The sequence below is a fragment of the Melospiza melodia genome, chromosome 1 (genome assembly GCF_035770615.1).
Source record: "Melospiza melodia melodia isolate bMelMel2 chromosome 1, bMelMel2.pri, whole genome shotgun sequence".
NCBI classification, from domain to species: domain Eukaryota; kingdom Metazoa; phylum Chordata; class Aves; order Passeriformes; family Passerellidae; genus Melospiza; species Melospiza melodia.
In genome coordinates this window covers 153,216,312-153,234,751 of record NC_086194.1, presented here as the reverse complement: position 1 = coordinate 153,234,751, position 18,440 = coordinate 153,216,312, and the positions used below count along the sequence as shown (strand labels likewise).

Genomic DNA, 18,440 nt, shown 5'->3' with positions numbered 1-18,440 from the left:
ACACTCAGCATATACTTTATCTGAAGTCACTCAAAATACTGTCTTCAGAAAGCTGAATGACTTACTCAACAGCATTTATAAAATGAAGTTTTTAAAGAGGAATGCTACGTTTTGTTACTAGTGGGCCTTGCTGGGGAAAAAAAAAAAAGTTATGTTTTTATTTTAAGCACACAAACTTTTCTTTCAAACTCTTACCTATTTGTTTCCTGTACTGGTCAACGGGAGTCCTTGATGTGGAGGCATCTTTTCTACCCATTGTTTTCAATCCAAAAATCACTGTCAGTATCAAAAAAACCAAACAAACAAACAAAAAAAAAACAAACCAAAACAAAAACCACAACATTATTCCTAAATAAATTACTAACAAAATCAATTGCTTATAACATCAGAAAAAATGGTAACAAGCAACATTTACATTATTACACACAAAGACATAAGCCTTCCCAGAGTACAATGAGACACTGGAGTTAATCATCACTGTTCTGAAGACCATTAGATACATACCTTTTTCTCCATTGCATGGGTTATTAACATTACAGAATGCCTGTTAGTTTGAATGAAAATAAAGAAAAAAGAAAGGATTTAAACTGATTGCACTGTAATTCAGCATTTGGTACCACCAATTATATTCCTATATAATTGATTTCTTTAATAAACCAGGGAATGAATGTAGTATTGTGAGCTGTTTCCATTATTGAAAATACATTTACACCACACTTAGGAGTCGGAGGCAGGATTAGGCTGTGTGCATCCACAGGTGAAACTGCTCAGGAAAACCACCTGCAGACAAGCAGATACCTAAAATACAGCAACCCTACTCTCTCTTATTTTCCTGCCATGGGCTCTAGATATCTGTGAATGAATAGGAAATGGAGAACAAAAGTGAAAGCTGGGGCTGAATGCATTTTACACCTCTCAGGCATGGTATTGATAGTTTAAATTACCTTCATTACATTTCAGTAACAAGCAGCCAGATTCTTGAATGGGATTCTCATGTTGCACAGCCATGTTGCACACATCCTCACAAGGAGGTGACACTAGGACTGCACAAGGAACTGCATAATCATCCATACAAAGATGTTCCTACTGGTATACTGGCATTTCCACACCATTCTTGTAAGTGAACAAGCATAATCTGAACACTGCTCTAGTAAATTCCTGATGTATCTTTTACCATGCAAAACCTTATGGTTTTATATTCATCCCTCACAGAGCTGCCTCTCAAGTGGCAGATACTACAAACACACTCATTTCACCTCCTTTTCCCTGGTTATGAAATAACTGGCTGTCACAGTCATGCTTATTGCTCAAAACACTGGGATCAAACCGTTTTAGCTGGGCTGGAGACATTACTCACCACAGTGATGATAAGCCCCACCATCTGACTGCCTCTACAACACGAGAGTCCCAACATGAACACCCACACTCATGAGAGGCCTGATGTTTTCAAGAAGTGTCAGATTTACTGTTCAAGCACTGAAGATGCACAGCAGCCAACCCCTGCCTTTTCCCAACTGGCCCTGGTGAGAAGCATGCCAAGGGCAAACTTCGGCTGAATCATCCTGGGTAGCCACAAACCATGTGCAGATCGTGCACATATGGCCATGGAGTTATCTGCAAGAGTTGTACTTTTCTGTTAGGCATAACCAGCTGTGCTACAGCAAGACAAGAGTCCCTGGTTGCTGCCAAGGCACACTTTCTGGGAAGTGCAACCCTGGAAGGCACTGAGATGCCAAATCACAGCCCAAAAAGCATGCCATGGCACTGCTGAACGCTATTGCCAGCATCCCAAATTTATTTTCTCCATAGCCTCAAACATGATTTAAAATATAGCCACAGAAATGATGCCCACTAGTTATTTGTGCATTTTAACACCACAAAGTTTATTATTTTTATCTGTTCTTCTATTATGCTTCACAGGATTGGGATGTATTTCTTAACATTCACATCATAATAATTAGAATGGAAAAATAAAAGTACAATTTGAACTTTCAGCTAACTGAGGAGGTAACAGATACATTTTTATGCTGCAAAACTAGATCTTGGCTTTTTTACGCCACTGCTAAGAGACTGTTTTGACTTGCCTTTTGCAATTTCCATAGTATACTAATGGTTTATAACAAAACATCAGCTGTGAAAGATGTTTGCAGTTTTAGCAATGCCAATACAACAGAAGAAGAAAACACACGCAAAGATTATTTCCTGACTTAAAATAAGCCACAGAGATACTGGCGTTTGCCTGTGTGGCTCAGTGTCACCAACTCTGGCATCTAGAACCTTGAGTCCTCTTTGTTCTTCAAAGGGATGCAATCATCATCATTCATTCCCACTGCTTTGATGGTTACATAGCAAATGCCTGAGAAACCCATGGAGACATTGGCACACAGAGCCCAGGGTCTAATAAGACAGCTATTTGCATAGAAGATCAGCCACAATTTAGAATGTGTTGTGATAGATGTGGAAAGGGAATAACAGATCTATACTAGCATGTTTGAAACTGAGATTGTTTTCACAATTTAATTCATTGGGGACTATGGCTCATCACCTTCTCTTGTAAAGAATCCCACATTCTTGGGCAACTTGCTATGAGGTAGATTTAAACTAAAATATGGATTAATAAGAGGTAATATTTATTATCTATGAACCTTGCTGTAGGAGTGGTTTTCAATGCAACTTTCTAACCATTTTTTGATTTTAAAAAAGCCTGAAACCTTTGCTGAATTACAAAACTAATCTTCCCCATTTAAAATAGGAGTGGTCATCCTACAAAAATTGGTCATCTTTACTGTAAAAGAAATTTACACTCAGGTCTCTGACCCTTTTGCTGCTTCTGACAGCAGCAAATGGAGGATCTTCTGGAGATTCCTCCTGTATTTCTTTGCCAAACCAAAGGGGTAGGCAGCACACCATGCTGCATCATGCATCCCAAGCCTCAAATCCCTAAAGTTTTAATGACCACATAACCATTTAAAAAACCATGTAAAGGAGCTTATCACTGCTTTTACTGAAAATACTTGACAAGTAATTTCAGATAATATGAAAGCAGTGTGAGCTGTCCTCAACTTTCAAGCTTTTATAAAAGATGGTCTTAAGAAAACAAAGTGAGGCCCCAGTGATTTTTGTTTACTTCTGCTTCAGAGATGCTACAAGATTAAAAGACATCTTTGTTTTTGTGGTACCCTTCACGATTTTTTTACCCCCTTTGGCTTTCCCTCTAGCAATTCACCTTTGAAAATTACCTATTCTGAAAAACTGAAAACTCTTCTTTTACTCTTAAGCAGTGGCTGATAAATTGCTTGTTATAACCTCTAACTGTCAATAGCATTTGGTGAGATAAAAACCAGTCCTAAACATCCACTCGAGGTCTGGCTACACTTTAAATCCCAATTCACTGTTCCTGATGTATACATAGCATTTTCTGCACCAGTTTAAAAAATTGAAGAAATTACATTAATTAAATAGAAACTTACTATAAATGACTTTAGATATACTAATAAAAAATAAGAATAGGATCTATATATACAGAGATTGCACTTTGTACATTATTGGTGCAATACAAATGATTAATAACAGTGATAAGCTTTAAAATGTGTATCAGTGCACACTCACAAGACATGCATATCTGCATGTGTACAAACTTTCCCAGCATGATATCTGACAGCATGTCTGCACTCTCCCACTAGGTTGCCCAAATATTAACAGTGGGCACATTAAAGAAATAATCAATGAAATTACTGGTTTTGTAGCTGAGATAATGTTAGTCAGCTGAGAGAAAAGAAATATAACTTCAGGACAGGAAAGAACCACTACAGAATGTAAAGCTACTGAACCAAGTCTTTGGCATCTGTATATATGCAGAAGTTCCTCATCTTTAATTGCAAATAGATATCCACCTTAAACATAATTCTTTTTTTATTTGTTTTGTTGGATGTAATGCAGGTTGATCATCTGAACTCATAAACTGATTCATTTTAAACATGATTCAAAGACACCATGAAAACTTACTGATATCATTGAAGGAACTGGTCTTCTCCGAGTTAATTCCATAGCTGATAGTTTAATAACTAATGGATAGTAAAATATTTGCAAGTTACAAGAAAGCAAAAATAGCCTTTTATCTACCTCAGGTAAAATTCAAGGAGCACATCAGATCATCTGGAAACATCAAGTTATCTCAAACAACGGGTAGCACTACATTTAAAGTGGGAAGCCATCTGCACATAGGTATTTTGGAAATTGTTGCTGCTGGTTATTATAATTGGCTTTTTTGTTATTGTACTGCTAAAGTACAATAACTAAGGTCTGTCTACACAGCAGTGGAAGCAGCCTAGAGCTGCTAAGATAATGTAGATTAATTATTTAACCATACTGTAGCCAAGAAAAAGAATTTAAAAATCTTTACTACTATTACTACCTTAAAAAACAAAACTTCTACAAACAAAATACATTCATGTTCTCTTGGTAAGCCTTACAGTGGTGCTCCATTCCTCTGGAAAGTCTCTCTCAAAGAATGAGACTATTATTTCCAAGGAAAGAGTCCCCTGCCCATGCTGCTTCTTGCAGAATCTATCTCTGCTTTATCTGGGGATTTATTTATTCTTCTGTTAATAAAAGAAATGCAATACTTCTTTACTTAATTTAACCTTGAATGCAGCAGAGGTGATTTAAATTTAATTAAATTTAGGAAAATTAATCAAAAACACAGGATCCATAACTCCAGTCAGAACAGATATTAAAATAATTTCAACATTCTACACAAGGAGAAGAAACACTGTATCACATCCCAAGATTCAAACCATATAAGAACTACAACTTTTACTCAGACATATATGAGGCTGTTTCATAGCTTCATGTAAACACTAGGAACAAAACACACATTGTTACTTCCAATTAGTACCCTCTGCACTACAGGGAAAGGAGATGCTCTGTTGTTTTTTAGCTATACAATACCTACAAACTACATAAAATAAGCTCTGCATTTATTTAACAAAAGTAATAAACAGGTAATAGTTCATAGGAATTTTGAGCATATCCTCATGAATATTTCCAAATCCTAAAGCAATATATTTTGAAAAACTAATTTAATCAACAACTCAGATTAGTCCCTAAATTTCAGGAACATAACTCAGACACACAAGCTGCACAGGAGGTCATCTCCACTCCCTCTGCAATGGGCAAAGAAAGAAATGCAATAGTTAGGAGTCCAAATCACCTCTGGCAATCTTGCTTTCTTGTTATGTTCCTAATTCTCTTCAGAGTGCCTAAAATTTGGTGGGATTATTTACACCCAAATATGTGCATTTTCTCATCTAGTGAAGAGTCTACATAATTTTGCTAAACATGGAATGTTTTTAAACATCTGAAGAGTTGAAAGATTATCCTTAAATGTACTCACAGCTAGGAAAAGAGTGAACATTTCAAGGGTGGCAAAACCTGAATAAGATTTTTTTAAAAGGACTTCATATTTATGTAAAATTGCTTTCTTAAGCAAAAATAGGCTATTAAAAATGTTAAAAGGTTCCTTCCATTCCCGGAATATTATAGTTTGCCTCTGCTTCTACAGGATGAAAATGCAGTAGGCCAAAACACACTTATAAAAGCACTACTTACCCAGAAGAGATCTATTTCGCAATGGGTATTATTCTTACTATAAAAAATAGGAAATTTTGCAGAAGAATATTCCTAACTGTAGTGATTCTATACACCTTACATTTTATTTTCATTATTAGGTTGTTATGCTTTCAGAAGAAGATTCCCTACTTACTTCAGAGATGTGTAGAGCTACAGCATGTGTGAAACATATATTCAATTTAATATGAAGATAGATCTTCATCTGAATGAATTTAAAATTCCTAATGTCCAAAGAGGAACTTTCCCCCCCTCATTTTTATTAATCTATGATAGCACTGATGTGTCAAGAAAATATCCTTAAAGAATTTCATGAAGGGGAAAAAGCACACACATTTCTGCCTTGCCAGACAGTTCAAAATGCAGTACTTCACAGAGAAAAGAGCAATCTCCACTAAAGGGAAAATTACACAATAATTGACACCATATTTCAGAGAAACATTCTTCAAAAGAATGGAATCTGTCTAAACATTTTTGGGGGAAAGAGAAGGACATGGGACTATGGTAGAAATCAGAGCTAAAATGGATAGAAGAATGCACACCCAGACCACCCCATTGTCCAGAGGCAGATCCACCAAGGATGGATACAGCTTCCATGGGAGCACCTGCAGACGCTGTACAGACACCTCTGTGGCGCGAGGTGCAGGGAGGATGTCACCACCATCACCCCACAAAACAGAGTGAAGCACAGCTCTCTGCCTCAAGAGTCAGAAGTTCATAGAGTCAAGAGCAACAATGAGAAACAATTATTTGCCCTGTCTCAGTAACTGACATGTCAGCAGAGGACACTTCTGCAGTTTAGTTAAATCCCAGGAATTTTACTCCCTCTTTGATCCCCACCACATACCCCTTCAGCACTCATTTCCTTTGATGAAGTAGGGACTAACTTAAATAACAGTATAAAGCTAGAGGTTAAAGACCTTAAATTTCAAAATCAGCTAAGTCTGCCTAAGCATTTCACTTGCAGTAAGTTACGAAGGTGCCATTCTCAAATGCAATAGTCCCATATGGTTTTACTGAAGTCTTACTCCAGAGACTGTTTTGCCCTCCTAGGTGTTATAGCAAGGGAAGAGTGACTTCTTTCCCTTCTTCAAATGTGAAATTAAGCCCTCTGTTCTCCCCTCTTTAGTTGTGGGAATTGACAAAAGTTCTATTTTTCCTAAACACTACTTCTTTCCTGGGACTGCCACAAGCCATGGCCCTGCTATAAGCCTGAATGCTTCAATTACACACACTTGTTAATTTCTCATTTGTAGAGTTTTAAGCTTAAGCTCATTTTTGATGGAAATTAAATTCTGATTTCTTCCTCCAGTGAGAAGAAGTATTTAGGGATTATCCTTCCCTTTAGTATATCCATCTTAAACTACAGTTCTCAACCATCCAGAGAACAGTGATTCACAAAGTTTTCAGTATTGCAAAATGGGGTAGTGACCTTTATTGAAAATAAATCTTGTAACTTCTAAAGTTATTCATACACACAAAAAATTTGGAACAGGTAGCAATTTCATATTTATCATGCTTTTATTTCTATGTTGCCTCTCTTTTCACTTGCCTTACCTTAAGACTACTAAAACCAAAATATTTCAGAGCAAATTATTTAAAAGCTGAAATAGTTTTTTAAAGTAATACATCAGAACAAGACAGTTTGAAACTGCTGTAATTTTTCCTTTCTTTTCATGCTCACACTGTTTATAAAAAACCCAAACTTTTTAAACCATGTGAGGTTAAGTCTCCACCTAATTTTTCTCCATTAATTCTAACATTGATATCCACTTCCCTTGAATATGCCTATCATTCAAGCAGAAACGCAACTCTTGGCAAATAAAATTTTCTTAATAACTGAAAACCAGAAGAAAAACTAGTCACAAATACATCATGCAGGCACAAAGCTGGCAGGCACACAAATGTGCCCTTCTCTAACATATTTCACTGTATTATCACACCGTGTCCCATCATACGACTTCAAGTCATAGTAATTGCCAGAACTGGTCACCATGTTTATGGCCAAATGAGTGCTTCCCTTCTTACCCTGAGCAAGCCTGAAAAAGTTGAAAGCACTCTACAAATGACAGCAGCAAATAACACTTGAGTCCACGTAAACTTAATCATAACACTTCAGCAAAACCAAATTATTAGTTCCATTACTAAACCTGGTGTACAACAAGACCTAAAAGGATAATCCTGGAGGCCCAAGGGCCTGCCACCAGAGCTGTAACGCCTCGGCCCTGGAGAGGCTGAAGCAGGCAATGAGAAACTCCCCTCCAAGATTAGGGTCAGAAGTGCCTCCCTCCCATAGGCCTCTGCAGGGACATGGTAACCTCTCAAGTTCTATTGGTTTGTACAGCTGTTCCACCCCAGTTCAACCCCCATTCTCACATATCTGTCAGAACTGGCCCGTTTGCTGCAGTTTCCCTACTGGTTCCCCTGGTTGGCTGCCCCCCGCTCCCCCACCTCATTCACCTTTTCCCACTGGTCCTTGATGCTCAGATCGACCCCTTTCCCCCATATAAAACCCTGTGCCCTCAGTCCACGTTTGTCTTTGTCCCTGGACTCCCTTTGCAGTAATAAGAAGCTTTCAGATCTCCAAAGAAAGACTTGTCCTTCACCACTTCCATCAGCCATGGTGGCAAGCATGCTCTGGGCCCCGAAAGCGCTGCTCGCCCTCAGAAGAGCCCATTGAAGCTCACCACTTCAGGTAATCTCTCCATCCAGCATTCAAAACAAATGCACATTTTTTTCCTTTCTCTGAAGCTACTGCAGCTCAATAAGTATTAAAAAGGCTGATCTATGAATGAAGAAAAATAGTTTTATGGCAATTTTTTTTTGTTTCCCATGCTGTATTAAGCATTCAGGAAAGCAATTCAGCTTAAAAAAAAAAAAACAAACAGCAACATCTAATCTAGTCACCAGGCAAAAAAAACATAAGTATAAGGAGTTTTAATTTGGTGGGTTTTGTACTCACGTTTTCCTCCATTAATCAACAGCTCATTAAAGACAGAGCAATCACAGAATCGGTCAGGTTAGAAGAGACCACAGTGGGTCACTTGGTCCAACACCCCTGACTGAGGAGGGTCTTCCTGCAACACATGGCATAGAACTGCATCCAGATGCAGATCTTCCCCAGAAAGATCAGAACATAAAGCTGGCCTGCATTTCATCAGCCTTAAAACAATGTATCTTTTTTGTACTTTCTTTCTTTTAAATTGAGACAAAAACCAGTAAATAACCAGTAGCTAACTTAACTGTTAACAGAAAAAATGTAAAGTTCACCCCAACAACACTTAATAATGAGCTTAATAGTCAGCCTTAGTGAATACAGACCCATAGATGTTAACAGCAGCATCTTCAAAACCAAGTCCTACTTGGTGTTGAAGGATTAGGCTGTAAGTGGGTGAGAAGTTTAATATGGCTTAAATAACATCAGCTCAGTAGTTTCCCAAGTTGTTCAAAACAATAGCCTAAGCACACTCTCTGCAGATTTTATCTAAATTGCTCAAGACTTGGTTCTCCTGAAAACTACCTAGAGATCCCATTAAAGGCAATGATTTTTAAGATAGAGAATAAAGTAATAGCTTATATGATACCATCTCTTTGGGAGCTTTATGTTGTATTTGGGCAAAAATGAGAGTGTAAGATCATTGATATCTATCTACAATCTGAACCTTGAACAAAGATTGAATTAAATGAATGGATCAAAATCAGGCTAAAACCTTTATATGCACCAAATGAAAAAATAAGCTTTGATGATCATCAGAAAACTTGGTAAACTGTTTCCTTGCCTCATTTTAAGGCAGAAAAATTTGTGGAGTGCAGCTGGGAAGAAAGGCAGCAAAATGAAAACCCATCAACCAGCAGAAAACTATCAGTTGAAATAGAACGTCATGTGAACAGCTGAAGATCTTGGATGAAACTATTTGTGGAAATGCCTGTTTGGGCTCTTCTCATGGCTCTTCCCACTAATGGGAACAGGGTGGGAGGAGACTACAGCCCCATCTTTTCCCTCTGCTCCTGAACAGCATGCAGGTGTGTGTCATAAGGAAGAGATTTCGCTTCAGGGTTCATTGTCCAGAAGAATGCCAAAAGAAAAGATGACACTGAGACAGAAACATTAAAAAAAGTATTACTTTTGTTTTGAGTCATTCAGCATGAATGAAATTTTATTTACCACAAAACTAGTAGTAAAATACAAAATTAACACTTTTTAATGGGTGGCTGCTTTAGAAGATGGCTCATTTTTTAAGATCCTGAATTCTAATGCATTAAAGGTTGGCCTTTTCTGGCCTAAAAGATACCTCTGATGAGAGATTCCCATATGTCAAACTAGTTACAAACAAGAGAGTTTTGAGACTGCTAAAAGACATCATTTGAAAAGCAGTTTGTGAGCATTTCTTACAGAATCTAGCCTGAGATAAAACGGCAGATGACAATCCACTCCATTTGCTCAAATTTCCTGAGTGCATCTCTCTAAGCACTAGGGAGTCCTTGGGTGACAGGACAAGGGGTTTGCACATGCCCCTGGCTAGAGTCAAAGCAGGATGTGTGCTTCTGCCATAAGGTTTTATTAGGAGAAGCTGATTGCACTGCCTGAAATCTAGCCCTGTAAATGACATACAACAATGAAAAACCTTCTAGAGCATACAGTTAAATTAGTTCAGATCGATTTTCTTAAGAACACACCAGCATCACAAGAAACTGCAGGTCTGTTCCCTTCCTGCTACAATTGCCCAGTCTGGCCACTACTGTATCAACAGCAGTACAGCTCTGTAAGTAACTATAAAAGTTTAAGGAGAGCTGGGTCAACTCTGAAAATGCAGCTAAATTGCCTCCTCTTTTACCTTTCAGAAGACTTTATCCCATGCACTCAGCTTTGCAGCTGTCCCAGTTGTTTCCACACTGACCTATATATTTATTTTAATAAGATGAGTAAATAAAATATGTAATAGTATAGTACAAGGGAAACACCCTTCCAGCTCTTCACTACTTCCAGTAATGTGTGTAAATGTGAAGGCTCAAAACCAGGAAAGAGACAAGTTTGGTAAGAGAGTCATCACCCTGAGCTTTTTCCTACACACATTACTCCCTCCCCTTCAAGGTCCCCTCAAGGTAGAGTACATATTCTATAGTGCCCTTCTATGGTCAGGATACAGAATTGAACCAAGCTTTTACAATATACATGACTTGTGTGCAATAAATGACAGAATACAAATGCTGTGAATTCCTTACTCTGCATATATGGCTATGTTTTAGTACAGCATCCACATTTACATCATAATTTCCATGGGTCTATATAAACATGCATGAAGATAAACAGGCACTTTTCCCATGCAGAACTGTAAGAATTCACCCAGAAGCCTTGCTCTGTAAATTATTTCAGATGTATTTTAATGAAGCCATAAAAGATATTAGCAAGTGTGCCAGGAACTTTAGTTTTAAATTATCATGATCTGTTACTCTAACAGAAGTTATTAGTATTATTTAACCCCACTGGTGTACTTAAAATGAAAATAGTTTCAAGTTTTTTTCAATAGGTTTTGTCTCTATAATATTTTTTTCCAGAACACCCTTCCTGTTTAGCCTTCTGGTCTCTAGCTTTGTATACAGAGAAAGACACCAAAATAACCCAGGCTTTCAAATTATCCTATCTTTCAGAATAAAAAGTAGGCATCAATCTAACAATGCTTTATTAACCTTTTCATTCCAAATTACAGGAAGGTTCATTCATAAATTAAATAGCATGTAAAAAATTGCAAGGAAAGCAACATCCACCCTTGCTTTTACCATTTCATGATTTCAGAAGAAAAAAAATCCCAGTAAACTATTAGCTGCTGCAATTCTTAGCAGCACCATAAAAGTAATACTCAAATTTGTTGAAAAAACATATTCTTTAAAGCTTTTCATGCTGCATATATATATATATATGCAACAAAACAGAAACAATGCTTTTCATGCCCTCTGCAAAGGGAAGAAATGACAAATTCAAACAGATTCAGCATAGCCTTGCCTGGGACACTAAACAGTAGATATGCAGGAGGGCCTCTGCAGCAACCAGGCAGGAGGGAGAGCTAACAGAGCTGGCCAAGGTAAGGCAGATGTGTGGTCAGAAACACCACGGCAAGCGTGAACCCAATCTCAAACCCACCTCCCAAGGGCAGTTCTATGAACAGAACTAAGTCCGTTCAGGACCTTCATCATGCTTTCAAATTTTTCAGGGCATGTTTCCCATCAAAATAAAACTAGATGCAACATTCCCACACCGGTCTTATTATTCAAACTATGCGCTTCTACCTCTCCTAGGCAGCACGTTCTTGACACTGCCCTGCACTTGAATCCCCTTTGTGTACAGGACCTTCCTCACAAACCTCTCAGTCTTTCCTCAGCCACACCTCTAGAAGATAAGAATTTTCCATTCTGCATACACATCCAGCATTCCTTGCTCCTTGGCACATGCACAGGAACTACATTCTAACAGACTCATGTTAACATGATCTCAGCCGTGCTCTAAACTTCATCCTATCTTCATCAATCCAGCAATCACTGAACTATTCATCCTTTGCCACTATGCCTGTATGTTTACACACAGACAACTGACCAAAACAACATGCACATCACACCTGATGCAAATGCTGGGACAAGTCCCCACAGGCTCTCAACCATTGCCAGTGGCCTCCCAGCCATTACTTCTGAGTGCTGGCAGCTCAGCAGTTCTTTATCCATTTTATTGTTACTGTACAGTTTGAATTTTAGAATTAATTTTAATTGCATAACAATAAATCAAGGACCTAACCAAATGTTAGCTATATAAATAGTGTGCTTTCACTTTGACAGCCAAGACACAAAAACCAAGCAAGTAATCCACTGCTTCAGGTTAACAATTTCCTTTTGGCAAGAGCCTAACTAATACAAAACTGGTCTAGCAGCAAAGTAAGTGATGCAATCTTAATTGGAAGCAGTGTAACCAGCTCCTCACACAATGAGAACACCACACTACTACTAAACTATTTCTATAGCATGTATGTTACGTGAGAGATCTATGGTTTTTAATATAAGCTTTTAGGCATGATCACTTCTAAAAGCAGACAAAAGTCAGAGTTTAAGCAGAGGTGGTGATATGGTAAAGCCAAGCTTGGAAATATCCTCCACACTGACTTGATACAATGACAAATTGAAAATATAGGTAATTTAAAAAAAAAAGTTTTAAACATACTCAACTCAAAACCACAGAGGAGTCTCTTCAACAAGCCCTGGGTATCTGAGAGGCTTTAAGATGTTGCTGACCCAGGTGCTTAATCTCCTGCCACAGTTTAGGAGGCTGTATGGAAGGACAACAAAAGGCGATATGTTCTGTGCCCAGGTCTCAGGATCTGATTCCCAGCCTCCACATCAGCACACAGCCCCTTAAAAGGAATGTGAGCTCAGGTGAGAGAAGTGAACTGAGGTGCAGGTATTGCTCCTCCATACAGACTGCAATCTCAGGGGTGGGGAGAAGCGACCAGCTGGCACCATCTTTAACTACAGCACTTAAAGCTTCTAGAGTACATCTGTAAGAGCCATTTGTGAATAAATTTCAGCATAAGAGTCTGTAGAACTGAGAACTTCATACGTAAAGATTACAATGAAAACACAATAGATAAAAGCACAAAAAGCTACACAGGCTGATTGATAATGTAAATGTGAGAGTGAATTATCATGGGTAAACGTAACCTTTTCTTCATTAACACCACACACCACAGCCAGGGAGAAAACAACTGAGACTTCGAAACCTACTACACTTGCAAGCCAATCTGTTTCCCCAATATAAAAAACAGCTCATGACATAAAAGGTTATTATTTTGTTTCAATATTTATTTTATTTTAACAGAAATACATGAGAATTAATTTAGCTTTCTGGCTAGAGGCAAAAAACTACAGACAATGCAACCCCATTTTTAATTTGTTGTCTTACCTAAAACTAGAAATAACAGCATTAAAAAGTGACAACAAATTTGTGTAGAAAATTGTGTGCTTCAGCTTGACCTCTGGATTTTAACTTTCCAACTATCATTCCCAACACTAACCTACTGCCATCATTTGCTCTTTTCCCCTCTCATATTTGTCCTTTCTTCCTGTGACTTCTCCACCATAAGTTTCTGCTGTCAGAAGGTCTTTCCTTATTTATTCATTTTACCAGCTCAACGTCTAGCCCTGGATTTCTACTACAGCCTTCCTTTCTTATCTCCAATCCTTCTTTACAAACCCTTCTGGGTTTACATTGGCTAATTCATCAGCCTTTCTTCCCAATTCTGCCTCTTTTTTGATTGTAAATCACACTCAGTGAAGGACGATGACAAGAACAATCACAACGTATGAATGAACAATATTTTGATGATGCATGTATTATATTTAAAACTGCAAAAAATCTCGGGACACAATAAACTGCATTGTGCAAAGCTCCACTGTATCACTGCAGTGTGTGTTTAGAAAGCCAGAATCAAACTTAAAAAAATCACTAATGCTGACTTTTGCCCTGTGGCTAAAAAAACGCAAAACAAATGAGAAACAAAGGAATTAGCACTGTCCCTGTCAGGAATGCCTCAAGTATTTACTCAACTCACTGATTACAGGGGTGTCTGCGCACAGCTAGTGATATAAAAGCACCTGGGATTCCATGACATTTTCCCATGACCTTCAAACAAAATTCTAAAGAATAAAAATGTATCAGAAATCATAGGCTGTTGCAGATAATTCTGCAATATTAAAGGTGCATTAATGCAAGTTCTATTTGAAAACACAAATGCAAGAACACACACTGCAAACAGACATTGTTGTTCTTCCACAGCCACGCCAGTGACCATCTATGTTTGTCATTACAGGCAACAACAGCTGCTTACTCTACAGCAAACACATTTTTTCTAGAACTACCTTTCTTTCCTGTTTTCTTTTCAAAAGGAAAAAAAATTGTTACCTGCTTACTTTGTGTGTCAAAAAATACTTCCAGAATAAACCTGATAATTAAAGAGTTATAACAGACACTGTTTCTTTATCTCCTCTACCAACCATGCCACAAGGTTTATGTTTCACATAATACTGCACTGATATATAGCATCATCAGGTTAGTTAACTAAAAGCAGTTTCACTGTGCCTATGATTGATCAACTATGGGACTATTAAAACATTAAAAATGTTAATCTTTGTAATAATCTCCTGAATTTTTTTTATATTAATTTAAACCATGGATCATTTTAATATTTAATCACTGCAGACTTGACTTGGAATGAGGATAGCCATTCACTGAAAAGCACTTCATTTTTTATTTTGAAAAATGATCAGCTATTATTTATTTTGTAAATCTCTTCACGTATTTTCCTCAAGCAAAGTAAACCTGCAAGCAAATGAAAAAATCCACAAGAGCAGAAAAATTTAAGGCAGAGTTTGGGTCAGAAAACATTGACTCTCACACTCCTGTTTCCCAGGAGTAACTGCATTACAAGGGTCGTACTGTATGAGAGTCAGAGGACTGGGGGAGACTCTTACTGCAAATGGCAATGACTGCCTTCTTTGTCTACATCTTACAATCACCTATGTTGCATTCTCTTCACATATCTCATAACATGTAAACATAATAATTCACTTTTTCTTCACACTTAACAGAGTGATTTTTAATAAGCAATCCAATTCTGGAGCATTAGCCCAACTCCTATCCTCTCCTGTAATTCACAGCTTGCCTTGCTTAATGCGAAATTTATATTAATATGGAAATATCCCAAAGAAAGAAACCCAACAACTTCCTAGTCATGATAAAAACTCATAGAAACTCTAAAATTCTAACTGTGATTAACAATAACTATTCTTCATGGTATCAATTAATTTTGAAAAGTATTTAAAATTATCTAACCAAAACTAATTCATGGTCTAGAGAAACAAATTTCAGAGAAAAATTCAAGAACACTGTACTGCAAAAATAGAATCCAAAGAAAACACCTCTTATCTTGTTTTCTGGATGTTCTCTGGAGCTACTGCCATAAAGTATACACTGAGCTTCAGGTGTGCTTTAGACTGGGCGGCAAGAATTTGGCTGAAATATTTGAATTAAGTAAATCCTAACAATAGCCTGAGTGGTACTAGAGGTTAATGTATTAGCTTACATGACTAGACTTCATTCTGTATTTTTGACCAATAGTGAGGTAGAAGATTTTCAAACTGGCACACAAACTGGCTTCCTAATCTGAAGAGGCTGCAGAATCTAAGAGCAACAGCTACGAAATCCAGAACGGGCAGAAGTGAGTGTAGCAACTTTCAATGCACACAAACTTACTCTGCATAGTTCAAATTCATGGAAAAAAGCCCACAGCTAACCAAGCAAAACCAGTAGTAAAGGCACTGCCTTTACTCCCCATTTTATGAAGAAAGTATTTATCTCCTTGTGTATTACGTTTCACTAAAGTATGCTCTTAAGGAACAATGTATGGAAAAAATCCTGGTCATTCAACGTGATACAGTAATAAACTCTGGAACTCAGTTGCTTGTACCTGAAACGGAAGATATAGTCCTGTTTATACGACTTTATAAAAGCCACATATATGTCCTTGTATAAAATTCAGTGTAAGACTTAAAGCTAAACACATAAGGAACTCTACCACTGTTGAAAGGCATCTCTGCTTTAGTAATCTGATTTGAAGTAATCTTTCAAAACCTAGATATCTGAAGAGATCCCACATTTGCATTGAGAAAGTATCTTCTGTATTGTTTTTGCAAATACAAAATACTACTTTAAGCACAGTAAATTAGTTGTAGGACATTGTGGTAATCTCTTCTTGGCTACATAAATTCACAGAATTCCCAAGACTGTTGATGGACCTTCTAAGGTCATCTACTTGTGCTCATCTATTCCTGCTCAAGCAGGTTTAGCTAGAAGACTTACTCATAAATAATATCTGAAGTAGACTTACATCTTTCCAACTTTCACAATGACATGTAAGTCCTAGAGGATAAATTGTATTAATGAATGATGAAAGACAATCATGTGAACAAAAAAACTGGCCACATTTTTCTTTAGGCGAGCAGACAAGCTATTTTCTGAACAATGGCTTGTCTCCAGCCAGTTTTGTACCAAAGAGTGAAGTGATTCAGCCAAGGGTGACGTGCCAAAATGCAGTACTTAAAAAATGGTTCAATTTTCCCCACATTTGTAGAATTTAGTCTATCTATTAAACATCATTTACAGTTTTCCACTACAGAAATACATCTTTAATAGCAAGTACGCTTCCATTCTGATTAGCTCTTTAGGAACGAGCCTGGGCCCCACAGGAAGGAACTCAAAACCTATGACATGCAATTGAATTACTGAGTGTGAAGGTATGTGCTGCATATACAGCCCAATTACACCATAGGCTCTTTCAGAGGGGGTTTCTGATACTACTATGATCTGTTCGCGTAACTGTGTGGGGATGGAAGGTGGAGCAGCTTGAGAGCCACATCAACAGTGTGGCAGAGAATCCCGGCCAACACTTCACATTTAGAAGCTTTTGCAGCTCACATATTCTCACACATTTTTGTCCAGGATTTTCTGAGCACAGCCATGACCAGAGCCCTCTGCAGAGAACACAAAGACGTCCAATGTACCCGGAACACATCACGCCTATAAGGCAAACACAGCCAGCTCAACACTCCGGGTTGGATCAGATTTACTGCACACCCACAGCCAGCCGAACACATCCAGCAGCACTACACGGCCCGGTCTCACTGCACGTGGGCGGTCAGCACACACAGAGCAGCGGATTGTCCAGCTCCAGACACCCTAAAACCTCAGACAAGACAGAGTTTCGCACAAATACCCAACAAAAGGCCGGCAGCCTGTGAGCAGTCGTGCTCACGATGGAAAACCGTGAGCTATCCTCCCATGGAGGCACTGCAGGCTTCGGCCAGCTCGGCCCCGCTGCATGCCTGGGCCAGGCCTTGATCACGGCCCCGCCGAAGACACCTCGGTGAGGGGTTTGTTTCCCTTCAGTTTGGCTGCCTGGTCAGGGTCGTACTTCTTCGAGCACGGAAAAGCAGCCCTGGCAGTGGAGGGGGCCCGGCACAGTGAAACGCAACACCAAAGGCCACCGCAGGACAGCGCAGCACGGCAGCCATCCCGCCTACGCCCAATATGGCGGCCGCACGGCCGACCCTCTCCCACCCCAGTCCCTCCAGCTGGCGCTCCGGGGGCGGGGCCGCCCGGATTGACAGCGCGCTCCGGCCAATCGCGGGGCCGCGCGCTTCCCGCCGGCCAATGGCAGGGCGGGCCCGCGGCGGTCAGCGGGCCGGCCGCGCGCGCGGCCGGCGCTCGCGCTCCCTACCCGCGGGCCAATGGCGGCGCCCCCGCGGCGCGGGAGGGGCCGGGGCCAGGGCAGCCCCGCTCGGGCCCGCCGGCCGCGGCCGCTCGCCCGCCCCGGGACACGGCGCGGTACCTCGGGCCGAGCGGCACAGCTCCGCCTCCTCCCTCCTCTCTCGCCGGGGCGACTTCCTGTGCTAGCGGGGCTCCCGCCACCTCCTGCCCGAGCGTCCCGCCTCCCAGGCCCGCCCGCAGCGCCCCGGCCGCGCTGCGCTTGCGGCGGCTCCCGCTCGCCTGTGGTGCTCAGTGTGTCGCAGGGTTTCCCAGGGACGGTGCTGGGTTCCTCCAGACTTGTAGAGCGAAAAGCAATTAGCCACTTTCACATTGTACAATCACAGGATGGTTTGGGTTGGAAGTGACCATAAAAAAATCATCTAGTTCAGCATCCCATCATCACAAGCCAAGTGGGAACTTAGATTAGAAGTCTAAAAACAAAACACATGGAAAATTATGAACTCCCAAC

The 18,440-nt window shown here is 39.5% G+C and overlaps 1 protein-coding gene across 2 annotated transcripts in view; it reads right to left on the bottom strand.

Moving 5' to 3' along the window:
* The window catches only part of TRIQK (triple QxxK/R motif containing), a 58,830-nt gene extending 40,693 nt beyond the window's left edge, over positions 1-18,137 (bottom strand). Inside the window, exons 1-3 of one of the 2 annotated variants that reach the window (XM_063172603.1) lie at positions 18,054-18,099; positions 16,037-16,133; positions 196-276 (exon numbers count right to left, since the gene is read on the bottom strand). In XM_063172603.1, the coding sequence (XP_063028673.1) occupies positions 196-256 (61 nt within the window). In that variant the 5' untranslated portion in view covers positions 257-276; positions 16,037-16,133; positions 18,054-18,099. Of the gene's footprint in view, positions 1-195; positions 277-16,036; positions 16,134-18,053 lie in introns of both variants that reach the window. The other variant, XM_063172593.1, reaches the window with a different exon arrangement.
* Positions 18,138-18,440: the final 303 nt, after the last annotated feature.